This window comes from Globicephala melas, chromosome 2, assembly GCF_963455315.2.
Source record: "Globicephala melas chromosome 2, mGloMel1.2, whole genome shotgun sequence".
NCBI classification, from domain to species: domain Eukaryota; kingdom Metazoa; phylum Chordata; class Mammalia; order Artiodactyla; family Delphinidae; genus Globicephala; species Globicephala melas.
The window spans coordinates 127,942,176-127,959,577 of record NC_083315.2 but is presented as its reverse complement, the minus strand read 5'-3'; the positions used below and the strand labels follow the sequence as shown (position 1 = coordinate 127,959,577).

The 17,402-nt window shown below is 39.0% G+C and overlaps 1 protein-coding gene across 1 annotated transcript in view; it reads left to right on the top strand.

Moving 5' to 3' along the window:
* The first annotated feature begins 1,360 nt into the window (after positions 1-1,360).
* The window catches only part of SAV1 (salvador family WW domain containing protein 1), a 30,394-nt gene continuing 14,352 nt past the window's right edge, over positions 1,361-17,402 (top strand). Inside the window, exons 1-2 of the mRNA XM_030854931.3 lie at positions 1,361-1,831; positions 4,894-5,337. Coding sequence (XP_030710791.2) covers positions 1,738-1,831; positions 4,894-5,337 — 538 coding nt within the window. The 5' untranslated portion in view covers positions 1,361-1,737. The remainder of the gene's footprint in view (positions 1,832-4,893; positions 5,338-17,402) is intronic.

The window sequence follows — 17,402 nt, the reverse complement described above, 5'->3', positions numbered from 1 at the left end:
CAAAGCCTCAATTTGGTCACTTGGGGGTCGATCCCATCTTATTTTCTAAATGTTATCCTGTACATTTTGCCCCTCTGCTAAGTTATACAGAAGAAAGTAGGGTCTATTTTTGATTAAAAAATCCCAGGTCTTGACCTTTAGTGCTCAAAATTCTCAAAAAATCTAATACTGGAATATTTAAGAAAGAAATGTTCACATATTGAGGTATAAGGAAGTCATTCTGGATTACACGAGTTAACTTTATGCTAGCTAAAACAGCCTGTGGCCTATCAAACACACATTGTACATCTGCTTTAATTATTAAAGAAAAGAGCTCACTTACCAAAACTAAAGAATGTCCATGTTAAAAATAAAAATTAAATGCCTCCCTTGCTGGGCCACCAATGCTGTTGCTGCTTCAATGATAAGACTCCCTTCCCAGGTGCTAAGGCCATACTGACTCGCTGTATTCCAAACTGATACATTTTTTGGAAACCTTGAAGGAACGCATCCCTGACTTGTTGAATGTTCTTTGTTCCCACTAGACACAAACCTACGGGGAAAACTATGCTTCACCCAGCACTTCCTTAGAGTTATCTGAGAAGCTGTCTTCTGGGCTTATACTTCCCAGTTTGGCTCAAATAAAACTCTTTTCTATGCCTATTGTAGATTATTTATTGATTTTTTTCCATTGACATCTCCAAGAGGAAATATGTGGTTAGTTCGTATAATAATGACAGTGGTGATTAAATAAATTATGCTAATAATCAAATTTATCTTACATCAAAGATCGTAGAAACCCCATTTTGGCCTCTTCCTCCGTTTTTTCCTTTATCAGAAAGATGCACACTCCCCGGCACTTGGGAGACTACAGATTCATACTGTTTAATTAGTATTAGCCAGACTAATGTTTTCAACAAAAAGAGGGCTCTAGATTTTTTTTTTGGTGCGGCACTAGCCTAAGCGTGGTGGTGTTCCTTCAACTCTACTGGCGTTCTGTGCTATCACGGACTTGAATTTACCAGCCCAAAAAACTCCAAGAGGGACGTCCTCTTTCGTGGCCGGGGACGGGAACGCATCTTGGGGGCGTCACCGGCTCCCTCGAGGTCCTGAGAGAAAAATCTGCGGGTAGAAGAGGCTCCTTTGCAGGAGCGTGCCACGGCCTCCCGCGGGAGGGTTTCGTCCTTCGTGTCCGCGGGACCTGCTTCTCGCCGAGGGGTAGTGAGGGCAGCCGCTACCCCTCCTGCAGACAGCGGGGCCAGCCCGTTAGCTAGGAGCTCGGCAACCATCCGGCAGTCCGAGCCGCGCCCCGGAGCTGGTGTGGGGGAGGGGCGGCGGCGCTCGCGCTGCGTCGAGTTTCCCAGAATTCCCAGCGGCCGCCGGGAAAGTTTACGGGACGTAGGCGGCGGCGGCGGCGGCGGCAGTCGTAGCGGCTATTAGGCGGCCCGCAGCGGACCATGGCCCTGCGCGGGCGTCCCTGGCCTCTCTTCCCTGAGTTCTCGGGCAGCATCGCGGAGCGGGCAGACTTCCGGGAAGGAGCGGACAAGAGATTGAGTGGTGGCCGGCGCGCTTAGCGCCCCGAACATGCGGCAGTCCCTGTGGGCGACCCCGGGCTGCGGAGAGGCGGCGGCGGCGGCGGCGGCGGCTCGGGAGGGAAGGAGGCGGCGGCGCCGGCGGAGGTGGCGGCGGGGACGCCCGGCGCCCGGCGCGGAGCCCTAGGGCGGCTGCTTGGTGTGGCCTGGGGCCTCGTGGACAAGGATGCTGTCCCGAAAAAAAACCAAAAACGAAGTGTCCAAGCCGGCCGAGGTGCAGGGGAAGTACGTAAAGAAGGAGACGTCGCCTCTGCTGCGGAGTGAGTGTCGGGCGCCGCGCCCACACCTGGCCGGGGCGGCCACGGGCTGCGGGGACCCGGGCGGGGTGCCGGACGCCGCTCCCCGCGGCTTCGCATTCCTTTTTGGTCTCTGTGGAATATTGGTTTTTGTTTTGTTTTTTAATTTTATTATGCCTGGAGTGGTGTTCGTTGTTTGAAAGCTGATAAAGAATAAGAAACTTAGATTAGTCCACCTCCGCCCCCCTCCCCCCAAATAACCACAGACTTTCCGGTCCCCTTGTGGCAGTGTCGTTGGTTTTGATTACGGGAAGAAAGAGGTTCTTTAGGAAACACTTAAATTGCTGATCCCCTGATTTTATAGGAATTAAAGTGATTACACTGGGGCACATGTTTTTCTCTTCTCGTTACGTCGAGATTTGCCTTGTGTTTGTAAACATTGAGGGTGTCACTCACCCGTGCTGGAAGCCGTGCGAACGCTTGGGTAGAATTCCTTAGCCCGTCAGCTGTTGGATGCCGAAGTAAGGAGGTGAAAGCTGACCGTCGCTATTGTAGCCACTACCCAAAGCCTCATCAATAGTAGATCTCAGGGTGGAGGAGCCAAAATTACATGTTTGGCTGTGTTCGTCGTGAGAATTGCTTCAAATAAAGCACCCTAGAGACCCCAAAAAGAAAGTACTCAAATTCTATCATATTTCAGGGTATATTACGAAAAAGTTTTTTAAAAAAAATTTAATAGAGTGCCTTTTTCTTCCCGCTGAACACTGGCACTTTTCTAATTTTCAATTTAAGTATTTGACTCTGATTTTCCGGCGGAGTCTTTTGAATTTTTAATTCTTGCTTGTGTGTTCAGAACATTTGTGAGCTAAGGAGCTAATTTTTTGGTGCTCATACTGCTGGGTCCTTTGTGTAAGTTTCCTTCTTGGAAGCTGGTGACTTTGTGACTTAAGCATTACCTCATATTGTAATTGGGAAAGCTTTTCATAGAGGTTCCTAGTAATATTTGCCCAAGATCACACGGAAAGGTGTGGAGAGCATGTTTTTTCCATTACAACCACATCATCAACTTTACAGATTTATCCTTGTATTTGCAGTGCTTTCTTACAGAACAGAAGAGATCAGATGGGTACATCAGTAACCTGAAACTTGATTTTTAAGCCTTTTTTAATATTTTGATTTTCGGTTGCACATTCTCTTAGGATTTTGGCTAAAATAGCTTGCAGTTTGCTGCGCAAATAAAGTTTATTGAACATTACTTGAAATCATGAAATACATTTGCCACACCTTTAAGCAAATAACTTTTGATATAGTACTTTTTTAGTTTCATCAAATGTTGAGCCTTGTTTATTTTGATACTTATTTTTGTCTAGTTAGCTTAGTTAGCTTCTGTTGCATATTAATATGAGTGCTCTTTGATACTGTTAATGAACTAATAAAACAGTCTCCAAATCCAGTTTTCTTCTTGCTATAAAGGTATTTGCTTTCTAACCAGGAATACCTAAGCTATTTAAGTTCTGTGTTCAAAAGTACTGTATCCTGGGCTTCCCTGGTGGCACAGTGGTTAAGAATCCGCCTACCAATGCAAGGGACATGGGTTCGAGCCCTGGTCCGGGAAGATCCCACATGCCGCGGAGGAACTAAGCCCGTGTGCCACAACTACTGAACCTGTGCTCTAGAGCCCAGGAGCCACAACTACTGAGTCCATGTGCCCCAGCTACTGAAGCCTGTGTGCCTAGAGCTTGTGCTCCACAACAAGAGAAGCCACCAAGATGAGAAGCCCGTGCACTGCAACGAAGACCCAACTCAGCCAAAAATTAAAAAAAAAAAAAAAAAAGTACTGTATCCTTAAAGCCATTGTTCTTCTCTTATCTTCTGTTTTGAGTTATAATTGTTCTTAAAGGAGCCATAGTTTTAGACTTGGTGTTTTTTTGAACTGGTTCAACATTTGTGTGTCTCTTCGAAATGAGATTCTTTTTTTTTTTTTTTTTTTTTTTTTTAAGATTTTTGGCCGCACCCTGTGGCATATGGGATCTTAGTTCCCGGACCAGGGATGGAACCTGCGCCCTCTGCATTGGAAGGCGGAGTCTTAACCACTGGACCACCAGGGTAGTCCCAGAAATGAGATCTTTTTTATTTTTTAATTTTCATAGTTAAATTTTTAGTTTTTCCATGTTTTGATTACTGTACTGCTACATAATTCCAAGAGTAGGAAGGCCAGGTTAATAATATTAAAATCTTTTTAGAGGAATTCACCTTTACGTGTTTGGGAATAGCATTATGTTCTGTTTTATTTTTTAAATCGTGTTTGCTTGAAGAAGGGCTTGGGGAATTTTGAAAATGAAGTAAAATCAGCAAAACAAACTGAAATGTTAAGTTATGCTGGTTAACTCTGTATCCATTTGTTAGATCGTTTACATGTTTATTCATGAGTGTTTCATTAATGTGTATTTCATAGTTAAGCTTATTGACGTTTAATCATATCACGTATGGTAGTATGCAGAATACGTCCGATTCTGGCAGAGCTTACATATGACATGTTTATACAAATCATAAATCATTTGAGTGGGAAGACATCAACCAGCCTCAATTTTTAAATACCCAGGGACTTCCCTGGTGGCGCAGTGGTTAAGAATCCGCCTGCCAATGCAGGGGACGCGGGTTCGAGCCCTGGTCCGGGAAGATCCCACGTGCCTCAGAGCAACTAAGCCTGTGCGCCACAACTACTGAGCCTGCGCTCTAGAGCCCGCGTGCCACAACTATTGAAGCCCATGTGCCTAGAGCCCGTGTTCTGCAGTGAGAAGCCACTGCAATGAGAAGCCCGCACACCGCAACCAAGAGTAGCCCCCGCTTGCCGCAACTAGGGAAAGCCTGCACGCAGCAATGAAGACCCAACGCAGCCATAAATAAATAAACAAACAAACACAAATACTTTCCTAAAATTTTAAATTGTGTTTTCTTAAGTCCAAATTTTAAATTGTGTTTTCTTAAGTCCATTGAAATTTTTCATTTTGGGGTGATAGATATAAATGAACAACTTTTGAAAAGTGTATTACTTACTGGTCATTTTACTCTTTGTTCTGTTATAGATCTTATGCCTTCATTTATCCGGCATGGTCCAACAATTCCAAGACGAACTGATATCTGTCTTCCAGATTCAAGCTCTAATGCCTTTGCAGCTTCTGGAGATGGAATAGTTTCAAGAAACCATAGTTTCCTTAGAACTCCAATTCAAAGAACACCTCATGAAATAATGAGAAGAGAAAGCAACAGATTATCTGCACCTTCTTACCTTGCCAGGAGTCTAGCAGATGTCCCTAGGGAATATGGCTCTTCTCAGTCATTTTTAACAGAAGTTAATTTTGCTGTTGAAAATGGAGACTCTGGTTCCCGATATTATTATTCAGATAATTATTTTGATGGTCAGAGGAGGCGCCCACTTGGAGATCGAGCACACGAAGACTATAGATATTATGAATACAACCATGATCTCTTCCAAAGAATGCCACAGAATCAGGGGAGGCATGCTTCAGGTAACTTAAAATTAGTTTGTATTTAGGTTTATTAACACTTCATTAAAAAGATGTTCTGTTTCTAGATTTTCTTGGGAAGCTAACAGATACTCCTAGAGAACTACTACTCCATTTTGCCAGTCTTGCTAAGCCTGCTTGCAAATAATTATTAACCTACGTGGAGGGAAAGAATTTTGTGTCCATTAACTCACCTAATTATTTTGTAAAAACTTGATACGTATCTGAATTCTATCTAGACTGTTAACAGTATGAACCTTGAAAACTTAGAGAGATTTTAATGTCTGTAGTTGGATTGAATCTATGTTTAGATTTAGTAGAATGGGACGGTTAGGGATTCAGAGAAACTGGACTTAAACCTGGGAAAGGAAAGGCAAATAAGAATTGTGCATGGTAGATGATACCTCGGGCAACTGCATCATTACTTAGCTAACACTTGCACTGTTTCTTTTTTAACAGAACTGTTTTTGTAGTTAAAGAATTATTTCCCTAGTTTAAAAAGACTTATTGTCAAATGATTAATTGTGTGTTAAGTGTGTCTTTTTGTTGTTGTGCTTTTTGCAATGAGCACAAATATTTGCCATATAATTTTCAAAAATCTGCTCTCTATATTTCCTGACTTTGGGATAATTTTCCTGACAGGGAGCAGAAGAGATAGGAGAAATGCACAGTTTTACTTTATTCCTAAAGTACTAGATTACACTAGGTAAACTGAAGCAAGCTGAAAATTAAACTTTTTAATCTGATTGTTTTTTTTCCTAGTAAGTTGTAGGCTTTAAATTTTGGCAGGATAAAAATAAAAAATACATGAGACATTTACTTTTTTAGCCCATGAAACTTCAAATAAAGTGACTTAAAAACAGTTTGGTGTATGAGCGTTTTGAGTGTAGAAAACATTTCATTCACTTAGTATTAATCATTTATGTGTCTATCATTTTCCCTTTTGGTATCTGACTTCTGGTACCTTATTTGGGAGAACAAAACCAATATATGAAAAATGATGATAGACAGTTGTTATACTATGTGGTACTGATTGAGTGCGATAGGGAGCCAGAAGAGAGAGAGATCAGGGTAGGCTAGAATACTTAGAGAATGGTCCATGGAAGAGGTGGGACCTGAACTATTTTTATTTGCGCTTGGACTGTAGATTGACACGGGATATAGGAAGGACATTTTAGGTGAAATAATCAGTGAAAACAGCAGACATGTAAATCCAAGTAACTGTGTAATTCTGTCTAATTTGAAGAAATAAGTTGTAAGATGGAGTGGAGATTAGTGATGCAACAACAGGCTGTAGGATTTAAACTCGAGTCAAGCAGAAGCCATTGCAGATTTCAAAAGGACAAGATTTTCATTTTATGAAAGCAGTGTTCAAGATTAGTTTACTAGCTGTACTCAGGATAGGTTGCTAGAGAAAAGAGAACCTCAGGTACCAGTGGTAGTGCAAATCTATGATGCTTTTGGAGGAAAAATGAGACTTAATTATGGTTTGGGGAGAAAGTAAATCACTGAAGTTTTGAAAATAGTATGGAACAGTTGGCAAGAGCAGCTTATTTTGTGAAAGCTGACATTCAAGTCTCACTGGGATATTGAAGAGGAGGGGTTTTCTAGGCATATAGAAATACTGTAATGAAAATAGGTGAGAGCCTTTTTTGTTTTTAAATTCTAGGTTAAAGGATTAGACAGTTGCATACTTCAGTGTTTCTTTTGGCTAGTTCTGATATCGTGTCGTTTTTTTTGTTGTTGTTGTTGCGGTACACGGGCCTCTCATTGCTGTGGCCTCTCCCATTGCGGAGCACAGGCTCCGGACGCGCAGGCTTAGCGGCCACGGCTCACGGGCCCAGCCGCTTCGCGGCATGTGGGATCTTCCCGGACTGGGGCACGAACCCGTGTCCCCTGCATCGGCAGGCAGACTCGCAACCACTGCGCCACCAGGGAAGCCCTATCGTGTAGTTTTAAACCTCAGAAGTGATTTGTTATCCAATCAAAATAGTATGTTTTAAAAATAAAGTTCATTTTTATATATTTTTTAGAGTAATACCTGCTTATTATAGGAAATTTGCAAAATGCAGAAAAGTAAAGGTAAAGCACTCATTATGCCAGAGATTCTTTGTATTTAGTTATTTCCTTCATCTTTTTCCATGACATTTCTTTTTAACATTGTCGTGATTATACTCTGTACAGTTTCATATCCTTGCTTTTTTACTTTAATGAGTTTCTGAATGTTAAACACTATTTATATGTAGTTTCAAAGCTCCATAGATTTCCATTTGGTGCATGTCTTATGGTTAATATTTTAAATGTTAATGAGGATTTGACCTAGGCTGGGGACATTTGGAAAGGGGCGAAGTGAGACGCATCTGCATTGATGGGCCTTGGCCAATAATGGGTATTGAGGGATGAGGGAAAGAGAAGAGTCAGATAGGATTAGCAAAGCACCTGATTGTATAAGAGGTGCTCTAAAAATAAATGGTTGAATAAGTGAATGGATCCACAGATTTCAAGTCTGGAGTCTTAAGACATTTTTGGTAGCCAAGGGGTAGCGGGAATAATAGCTTATAACAATCTTTTTCATTAATACAGATTGCTGTTCTTCGTACTTACGTTTCCCATGTATATTTATGTTGCAGCCATCACTGATAGCTCATGACACTTTTATGCCTGAAGTATGAAGAATTAATGATACCAGGTTAAAAATCTTATTTTAAAATTCTGATTCGCAAAATATCTTTGAGGAAATACTGTAAAAACTAAATTTCTACGGATCCTCTCTTAGAACCCTTTTTATGCAATTTGATATAGTTTTTGTAATTTTAATGACAGACTTTAAAACAGCTTTCCCCAGTCATATTTTAGAAATAAATAAAATACAAGTTAATTGGATACTTTTTCAAATTAAAGAATGTCATTTAAAAAAAGATTTGCACTTATTACGACAGTGATACATGCTTGAGAAATTTCACTTAACATTAATTTATATCAGGGCAATAAGATTAATGTTTTACCTTTCAGAAAAAAGCGGAACTTCTTTGCAGGGATCTCCTAAGTGGCAGGGAAGGATTAACAACCAATTATTAACCAAACAGAAAAGCCTAACAGCTATCTTTTCCAGAAGAAAAACAATCTGAATATGAGACAATAGCTGGAAGTTTCTTGAATTCATCTTGAAAAGACTTGAAACTTCTTATATTTTCCAGATTTATGCTGGAGAGAGTTCAGGGAATTTGAATGAATGGAAAGGAGAAAGTAAGTTTGTGGGAGAGTAAGGATGTGCTGTAGACAGATTTATTTTCACAAGGTTTAAATTTCGATTTGTTACTAATGTAATCATAAAAAAGGTATGAAAGAAAATAGTTTTGTAATGACTTGACGGTAGTAATTCCTGCCAATTAGTTATTACTTAGACTTTTAGGAAACGCCTTATCTCAGGGGTTAATTTCATCTTACTGTATTTAGCAGAAGTACAAAAAACAAGTTGTATAATATCTTAACGGGTTTTACGGCCTAGCACGTTCTACATTTAGCTGTGAAATTTGACCTTTAACATTTTGGCCTACAGGCAGTTACTGTATGTGCCAGAGGAAGGAATTCTGCTGTTAACAGGAAGTCTTTAGTTGGAATACTAAAGGCAGATTGAATTCCTTTGTTCTGCTCCTAAATAATTTAGTTCTATGCAATTGTAAGTAACAAACTTTTAACTTTTATTTTTAAAGACAGCTAAAGAAATCAAGTAATAAAGATCAAATTAAAAAGTTCCAGGCCTTACCAAAAAAAAAAAAAAAAAATTACTGGAGTTGTGTTTGCTCCAGGAAATGCATAAGTATTAGTTAACCAGAATCTTCTTTTGAGGAAATGTTAATAATCCTTAGGAGCACAACTTTATTTGTAGTTATTTTGGAGAGGAGGAAAAAAAGCAGTTGGTTTAGTTTAATCCTTATATCTTTTTATCGCATCTTGATTATAACATGGGCTGTAATGTTTAGTATTACCCTGGAGGTTGTAACCTTCATTAGAGTTCCATATTCTATTTTATTCTCTGTAGCCACTTCAACATTAGGAAACTAGAATTTTTGAGCTTGTCTCTAAGGACAGATCTTGTAGGTATCTGCCACTTTTGTATGACAGTAAGTTCTTTGGAGGCATATCTAGTGAAAGCTTGGTGGAGAGACAAAGTAATACTTTATCTGTGTCTTTGGGAAATCATGTATGTAGCTTATTAATGTTCTAGTTTATTTTATGTAAGTGGAAGGTGCTTGTGCCATTAATTCCTGCAAATGGAAGTTATTTTGAAGATTATGAATGCCACTCATTCTTTTCTGGGACTAATAATTGAAATTATGGAAAACTATTTTTTCCCTTGTAGCTCAGAAACAAGTTCAGAATTATAGATTGCATTTTCTTTTATTAGTGGCAGTCATATTTTCTTTGAAGAATTACAGTTGATCTTTTGGGGTAAGATTACGTGGTTGGTAATAAATTTGTCATTTGACCTTATATCATCTGTGTGGCCTTTGGTAAAATAACTTACTTGAACCTTTGTTTCCTCATCTGTAAATTGGTAATGATACCACTACCTCATAGCGCTGATTGAGTATGAAATAGTACATATGGAAAGGGCCAGGGACAGAGTAGACATTCATAATTGTTAGTGCTCATGTTTTTTGTAAGGTATCATATGCTCTTGTATGCTTTTTCCAGATTTGGCATGTTTGGTTATTGAAGTTTCAGCTTTCTAACTGAACTTAAGAGTGGAGGTCTGGTGTGTTAGAGCTTGATATAGCTTTTTTTTTTTTAAGTCTGCTAGACTTATTTTATTACTGATAATATTTTATGTTTTAGATTGGTGGTTTCCAGTCTTTTTGTACAGTACATTCATCTCTCACTAGTTTTATAGAATTATCCAAATAATAGTTTGAAAAAAATTTAGTGCACATGGCAGCTTCAGAAAGTGGGGGGGTGGTTTGTCATTGAAACTAAATAAACTGTTGTTGAAACTAACTAAAAAGGTTAGGAATCATGGTTTCACATGGCATTGGTAAAGCTGATGAGCCTATTTGGGACTTTGTGGACTTCATGGCTCCCTTATCAATAACTTGGAAGGTTTAGTTCCTGGACACAGAGGTTTTCCAGAGAGGTCTTTGTGTTTCCTCTAAACGTGAATTTCAAGTTTATCATGGTTTAAAATCTGCTGTTTGGTACCTACTATTGTTTACATGTAACAGTACATGTGTTTCAAGATTTAGGCAAGTTCAGTATATGGAAATTTGGATTTGCTAAGCAGATGAATGAAATTGTCACAAACTCTCTAAGCCTGTACAGTTTTAAATTACTATAATAGTTTTTTGTTTTTAACGCTACTTTTAGAAATCTGTGTGTTTCCAGGGGGACCTCTGTTGGGCCCGAATGTTATGGGTCTTATCAATAACTCAATATGAATACATTGAATTGATTATAATTCTTTTAAAAAATTGCTATCCTTGGTTGTGGCTAGTACTACAACATTTTTAGTGATGGAAGTATGAGAAAGTATAAAGCCACTGCATGCTTGAACAGCATGGTTTTAGTTATTTGCTATGTGTTTGTCTTTAGTACATTGGCTTATTTCTTTTCTCTTTAAATATTTTCTCTTTAAGTACTGAAGTTGCTTAAGCTACACTTACTAAATAAACGTTCAGTTGCAGGTGACAGAAGCCAAAGTCAGTTTCACCAAAAGACTTGATAGCTTTGTTTTGTTTTATAGTCACCATATGTTTTAGAAATGTATGCCTTTCTTCCCAAAAGGTACTGAGCAAGAGTGATTTTGTTTTCTTTCTTGCATTTTCCGTTCTGCCAGAGTACTTCATAGGTGGCATTGTGTACATTCTATTGCATCAGTTCCAGACACACATAATGACTGATTTCTCTTTTTGTGATATTAAATTTGGTTATGGGATCAGATGTCATACCAATTCATCATCATGATGTTGTCCATCAGCTTTTCACCTATTGATTTGGAAGCCATTAATCATTATTGGCTAGATCCAATATTGCTATTCATATAAGACAGGATAAATGGTAGATCTTTTCCTTTACTTACTATTTTTCAGAATAGTCAGTTGATACCCTAACCACCTCCAGAGGTAACCAATGAGGTTTATTTTTTTAGTGTCTTTATGAACTCGAGGATTTAAAAAAAATTAAATACCAAGCTTTATTTGGATTTCACCAGCTTTTTCCTTAATACTCATTTTCTGTTACAGGATCCAGTGCAGAGTACCACATTACATTTAGTTGTCATATTTCCTTATTGTTCTTTGGTGTATTACAATTTCTTAGTCTTGTCTTTTTTCTTTATTTATTTTTTTTTTTTGCGGTACGCGGGCCTCTCACTGTTGTGGCCTCTCTCGTTGCGGAGCACAGGCTCCGGACGCGCAGGCTCAGCGGCCATGGCTCACGGGCCCAGCCGCTCTGCAGCATGTGGGATCTTCCCGGACCGGGGCACGAACCCATGTCCCCTGCATCAGCAGGCGGATTCTTAACAATTGCACCACCAGGGAAGTCCATGGGGCAACATTTTTTTGAATGTTCTTTTTTAATCAACTTTGTACCTTTTTGCCCCTTTAATTTTTCTTATAGAATTGATGTTGTGCTGTCCTAATTATACATTATTGAATAATTAGGGTTTTTCTCTGCCAGTTATTTGAAATTGGCTCCTGTGGTTGCGAGGGGTGTAAGGGGTTGTGTAGGGAAAAGGAAAAATTACCAGGGTAGTGTTTTGGGCTGCTTGGTTTTGCGCAGTGCTGTGTTCTTATTTCCACTTCTTTCTTTACTGTTCTTCTTCTAGCCCAGCTGCTTTTGGCAGTTTTTGTATGTATATTAGATTTAGGGATTATACCTCTCTAATTTTTTTTTGAAGTCTAGTTGGTTTACAGTATTGTGTTAGTTTCAGGTGTACAGCATAGTAATTCATTTTTTGCAGATTGTATTCCACTATAGGTTATTATAAGATACTGGGTATAATTCCCTGTGCTATACAGTAAATCCTTGTTGCTTATCTATTTTATATGTAATAATTTGTAACCGTTAATCCCATACTCTTGATTTGTCCCTCCCTTCCCCTTTTGGTAACCGTAAGTTTGTTTTCTATGTCTGTGAGTCTGTTTCTGTTTTGTGTATAGATTCATTTGTATTATTTTTTAGATTCTACAAATAAATGATATCATATAGTATTTGTCTTTGTCTGACTTATTTCACTAAGCATAATATTCTCTATCCATATGTTGCTGCAAATGGTAATATTTCATTCTTTTTTAGAGCTGAGTAATATTCCATTGTGTATGTGTGTGTGTATATATGTGTGTGTATACATATATATATGTATACACACATATATACACCATATCTTCTTAAGCCAATCTGTTGATGGGCACTTGAGTTGATTCCATGTCAACTATTGTAAATAGCGCTGCTATGAACATTGGAGTGCATGTATCTTTTCGAGTTAGAGTTTTCCTCTTTTCCAGATATATGCCCAGGAGTGGAATTGCTGGATCATATGCAACTTTATTTTTAGTTTTTTAAGGAATCTTCATACTGTTTTCCATAGTGGCTGCACCAATTTACATGCTTACCAACAGTGTAGGAGGGTTCCCTCTTCTCCACACCCTCTCTGGCATTTATTACTTGTGGACTCTTTAATGATGGCCATTCTTATCAGTGTGAGGTGATGCCTCATTGTAGTTTTGATTTGCATTTCTCTAATAATTAGCAACATTGAGCATCTTTTCATGTGCCATCTGTATGTCTTCTTTGGAGAAATGTCTACTTAGGTCTTCTGCTCACTTTTTGATTGGGTTATTTGTTTTTTTAACATTGAGTTATGTAAGCTGTTTGTATATTTTGGATATTAACCCCTTGTTGGTTGCATTGTTTGCAAATATTTTCTCCCATTCCATTGGTTGTCTTTTCATTTTGTTTATGGTTTCCTTTGCTGTGCAAAAGCTTGTAAGTTTGATTCGGTCCCATTTATTTGTTTTTGCTTTTTTTTTTGCCTTGGGGACTGATCTAAGAAAATATTGCTACGATTTATGTCAAAGAATGTTTTGCCTATGTCATCTTCTAGGAGTTTTATGGTGTTACGTCTTAAATTTAGGTCTTTAAACCATTTTGAGTTTATTTTTCTGTATGGTGTGAAGGAATGTTTTAATTTCATTGTTTTACATGTAGTTGTCCAGCTTTCCCAGTGCTGCTTGTTGAAAGAGACTGTCTTTTCTCCATTGTATATCCTTACCTCCTTTGTCATAGAATAATTGACTGTAGGTGAGTAAGTTTATTTCTGGGCTTTCTATTCCATTCCGTTGATCTATGTGTGTCTTTTTGCACCTGTACCATGCTGTTTTGATTACTGTAGCTTTGAAGTATAGTCTGAAGGCTGGGAGACTGATACCTCCAGCTTTGTTCTTTTTCTCAATATTGCTTTGGCAACTCTGGGTCTTTTGTGGTTCCATATAAATTTTAAAATTATTTGTTCTCATTCTGTGAAAAATGTCATGGGTGTTTTGATAGGGGTTGCATTAAATCTACAGACTGCTTTGGTAGTATGGCCATTTTAACAATATTCTTCCAGTTTAAGAGCATGGAATATCTTTCCATTTCTTCAAATCCTCTTCAGTTTCCTTTATCAGTGTTTTGTAGTTTTCAGCATATAGGTCTTTCACCTCCTTGGTTAAGTTTATTCCTAGGTTTTTTTGTTTTTGTGTTTGTTTTTTTGGGGTGAGGTTTTAAATGGAATTGTTTTTATCTTTACTTTCTCTTTCTGATATTTCCTTATTAGTGTATAGAAACGCAACAGATTTCTATATATTAATCTTGTATCCTGCTGCCTTGCTGAGATCCTTTATTTGTTCTAATAGTTTCTGTGCAGAGATTTTAGGGTTCTCCATATAGAATATCCTATCTGTGAATAGTGACAGTTTTACCTTTACCCTTCCAATTTGGATACCTTTTATTTCTTTTTCTTGTCTGATTGCTGTGGCTAGGGCTTCCAATATTGTATTAAGTAGAAGCAGGGAGAGTGGGCATCCTTGTCTTGTTCCTGAATTTAGTGGAAAGGCTTTCAGCTCTTCACTGTTGAGTATTATGTTGGCCATGGGTTTGTCATAAGTGGCTTTTATTGTGTTGAGACATGTTCTCTCTATACCCACTTTGCTGAGTTTTTATCATAAATTGTTGTGGAGTTTTGTCAATAGTTCTTTCTGCATCTGTTGAGATGATGATATAGTTTATATTCTTCAACTTGTTAACGTGGTGTGTCACGTTGATTAATTTGCAGATATTGAACATTCTTGCATCCCTGGGATAAATCTCACCTGGTCATGATGTATGAGCCTTTTAATGTATTGTTGAATTTGATTTTCATATTTTGTTGAGGATTTTTGCATCTATGTTTATTAGTGATATTGGCTTGTAATTTTTTTGTGGTGTCTTTGGTTTTGGTATCAGGGTGATGCTGGTATTGTAGAATGATTTCATGATCCTTCCTTCCTGTTCAATTTTTGGAATAGTTTGAGAAGGATAGGTGTTAACTCTTCTGTAAATGTTTGGTAGAGTTCTCTTGTGCAACTGTCTGGTCCTGGTCTTTTGTTTTTTGGGAGTATTTTTTATCAGTGATTCAGTTTCATTACTAGTAATTGGTCTGTTTGTATCTTCTATTAAATATTTCTTCCTGGTTCCATCTTGGGAGATCGTGCATTTCTAGGAATTTGTACATTTCTTCTAGGCTGTCCATTTTATTGATGTGTAATTATCCATATTAATCTTTTACGATCCTTTGTATTTCTATGATATTTGATGTAACTTTTCCCTTTTTTTCCTGATTTTATTGACGTTAGCCCTCTCTCTTTTTTTCTTGATGAATCTGGCTAAAGATTTATCAATTTTTCTTACCTTTTCAAAGAACCAGCTCTTAGTTTCATTGATCTTTCCTATGGCTTTTTTTTTGCGATACGCGGGCCTCTCACTGCTGTGGCCTCTCCCGTTGCGGAGCGCAGGCTCTGGACACACAGTCTCAGCAGCCATGGCTCACGGGCCCAGCTGCTCCGCGGCATGTGGGATCCTCCTGGACCGGTGTAGGAACCCGTGTCCCCTGCATCGGCAGGCGGCCTCTCAACCACTGCGCCACCAGGGAAGCCCATTTCCTATTGCCTTTTTAGTCTCTATTTCATTTATTTCTTCTCTGTCCTTTATGATTTCTTTCCTGTTAGTAACTTTGGGTTTTGTTCTTTTTTTCTAGTTCCTTTAGGCATAAGGTTAGATTGTTTATGTGAGATTTTTCTTGTTTCTTGAGGTAGTCTTGTATTGCTATAAACTTCCTTCCCTTCCTCTTTTGTTCTCTTCTCTTGTGATTTGATGACTAACTTTAGTGTTGTGTTTGGATTCCTTTTTCTTTTTTGTGTGTGTATCTATTGTAGATTTTCGGTTTGTGGTTACTATGAGGTTTGATATAGCAGTCTATATATAAACAAGATTGTTTTAAGTTGCTGGTCTTTTAATGTCAAATGCATTTCTAATACCCTGCATTTGTGTTCTCCTTTTCTTACAATTGCTGGTTTTGATATACTTGTATGTGAATGATTTTCTAGCTTTACTGTATGTTTGCCTTTACCCGTGAGCTTTTCCATTCGTAATTTTCTTGTTTCTAGTTGTGGTCTTTTCTGCTTAGAGAAGTTCTTTTAGCATTTGTTGCAAAGCTGGTCTGGTGGTGCTGAATTCTCTTAGCTTTTGTCTGTCTGTAAAGCTTTTCATTTCTCCATCAAATTTGAATGAGAGCCTTCCTGGGTAGAGTATTCTTGGTTGTAGTTTCTTCTCTTTCATCACTTTTAATGTATCATGCCACTTCATTTTGGCCTGCAAAGTTTCTGCTGAGGAATCAGCTGATAACATTATTGGAGTTCCCTTGTATGTTTTTTTGTCACTTTTCTCTTGTTTTAATATTTTTTCTCTTTAATTTTTGTCAGTTTGATTACTGTGTGACTCCGTGTGTTCCTTCTTGGGTTTTTACTGCCTGGGACCCTCTGTACTTCCTGGACTTCGGTGACTGTTTCCTTTCCCGTGTTAGGGAAGTTTTCATCTATGATCTCTTCAAATATTTTCTCAGGTCCTTTCTCTTCTCTTCTCCTTCTAGGACCCCTATAATGTGAAAGTTGGTGTATTTAATGTTGTCTCAGAGGTCTCTTAGACTGTCTTCTTTTCATTTTTGTTTTCTTTATTCTGTTCTGTGGCAGTGATTTCCACCATTCTGTCTTCCAGGTCACTTATCCATTCTTCTGCCTCAGTTATTCTTCTATTGGTTCCTTCTAGTGTTTTTTTTTCCTTTCAGTTATATATTGTTCATGTCTGTTTGTCTGTTCTTCAGTTTTTCTAGGTCTTTAGTAAACATTTCCTGCATCTTCTCAATCCTTGCCTCCATTCTTTTTCCAAGATCTTGGATCATCTTCACTATCATTCTGAATTCTTTTTCCCGTAGGTTGGCTATCACCATTTCACTTAGTTCTTCTGCGGGTTTCATCTTGTTCCATCATCTGGGACCTAATCCTCTGCCATCTCCTTTTGTCTAACTTCCTGTGATTGCTGTTTCCTTTCCACAGGCTGCAGGATGGTAGTTCTTGCTTCTGCTGTCTGCCCTCTCATGGATGAGGCTGTCTAAGAGGCTTGTGCAGGCTTCCTGGTGGGAGGGGCTGGTTCCTGCCCAGTGGTGGGTGGAGCTGGGTCTTGTCCCTCTGGTGGGAAGGGCTGTGTGTGCTCAGGGAGACTTTTCAGCCACTTGTCTGCTAATGGGTGGGGCTGTGTTCCTGCCCTGTTGGATGTTTGGCCTGAGGTAACCCCAGCACTGGAGCCTACAGGCTGTAGGGTAGGGCTAATGGCAACCTCCAGGAGGGCTCACACCAATGCATACTCCCTGGATCTGCTGCTGCCAGTGTCTTTGTCCCTGCCATGAGCCACAGCCACCCGCCACCTCCGCAGGAGATCCTCCAGTACTAGGCAGGTAGGTCTGGCCCTGTCTCATATGGGGTCACTGCTCTTTTCCCCTG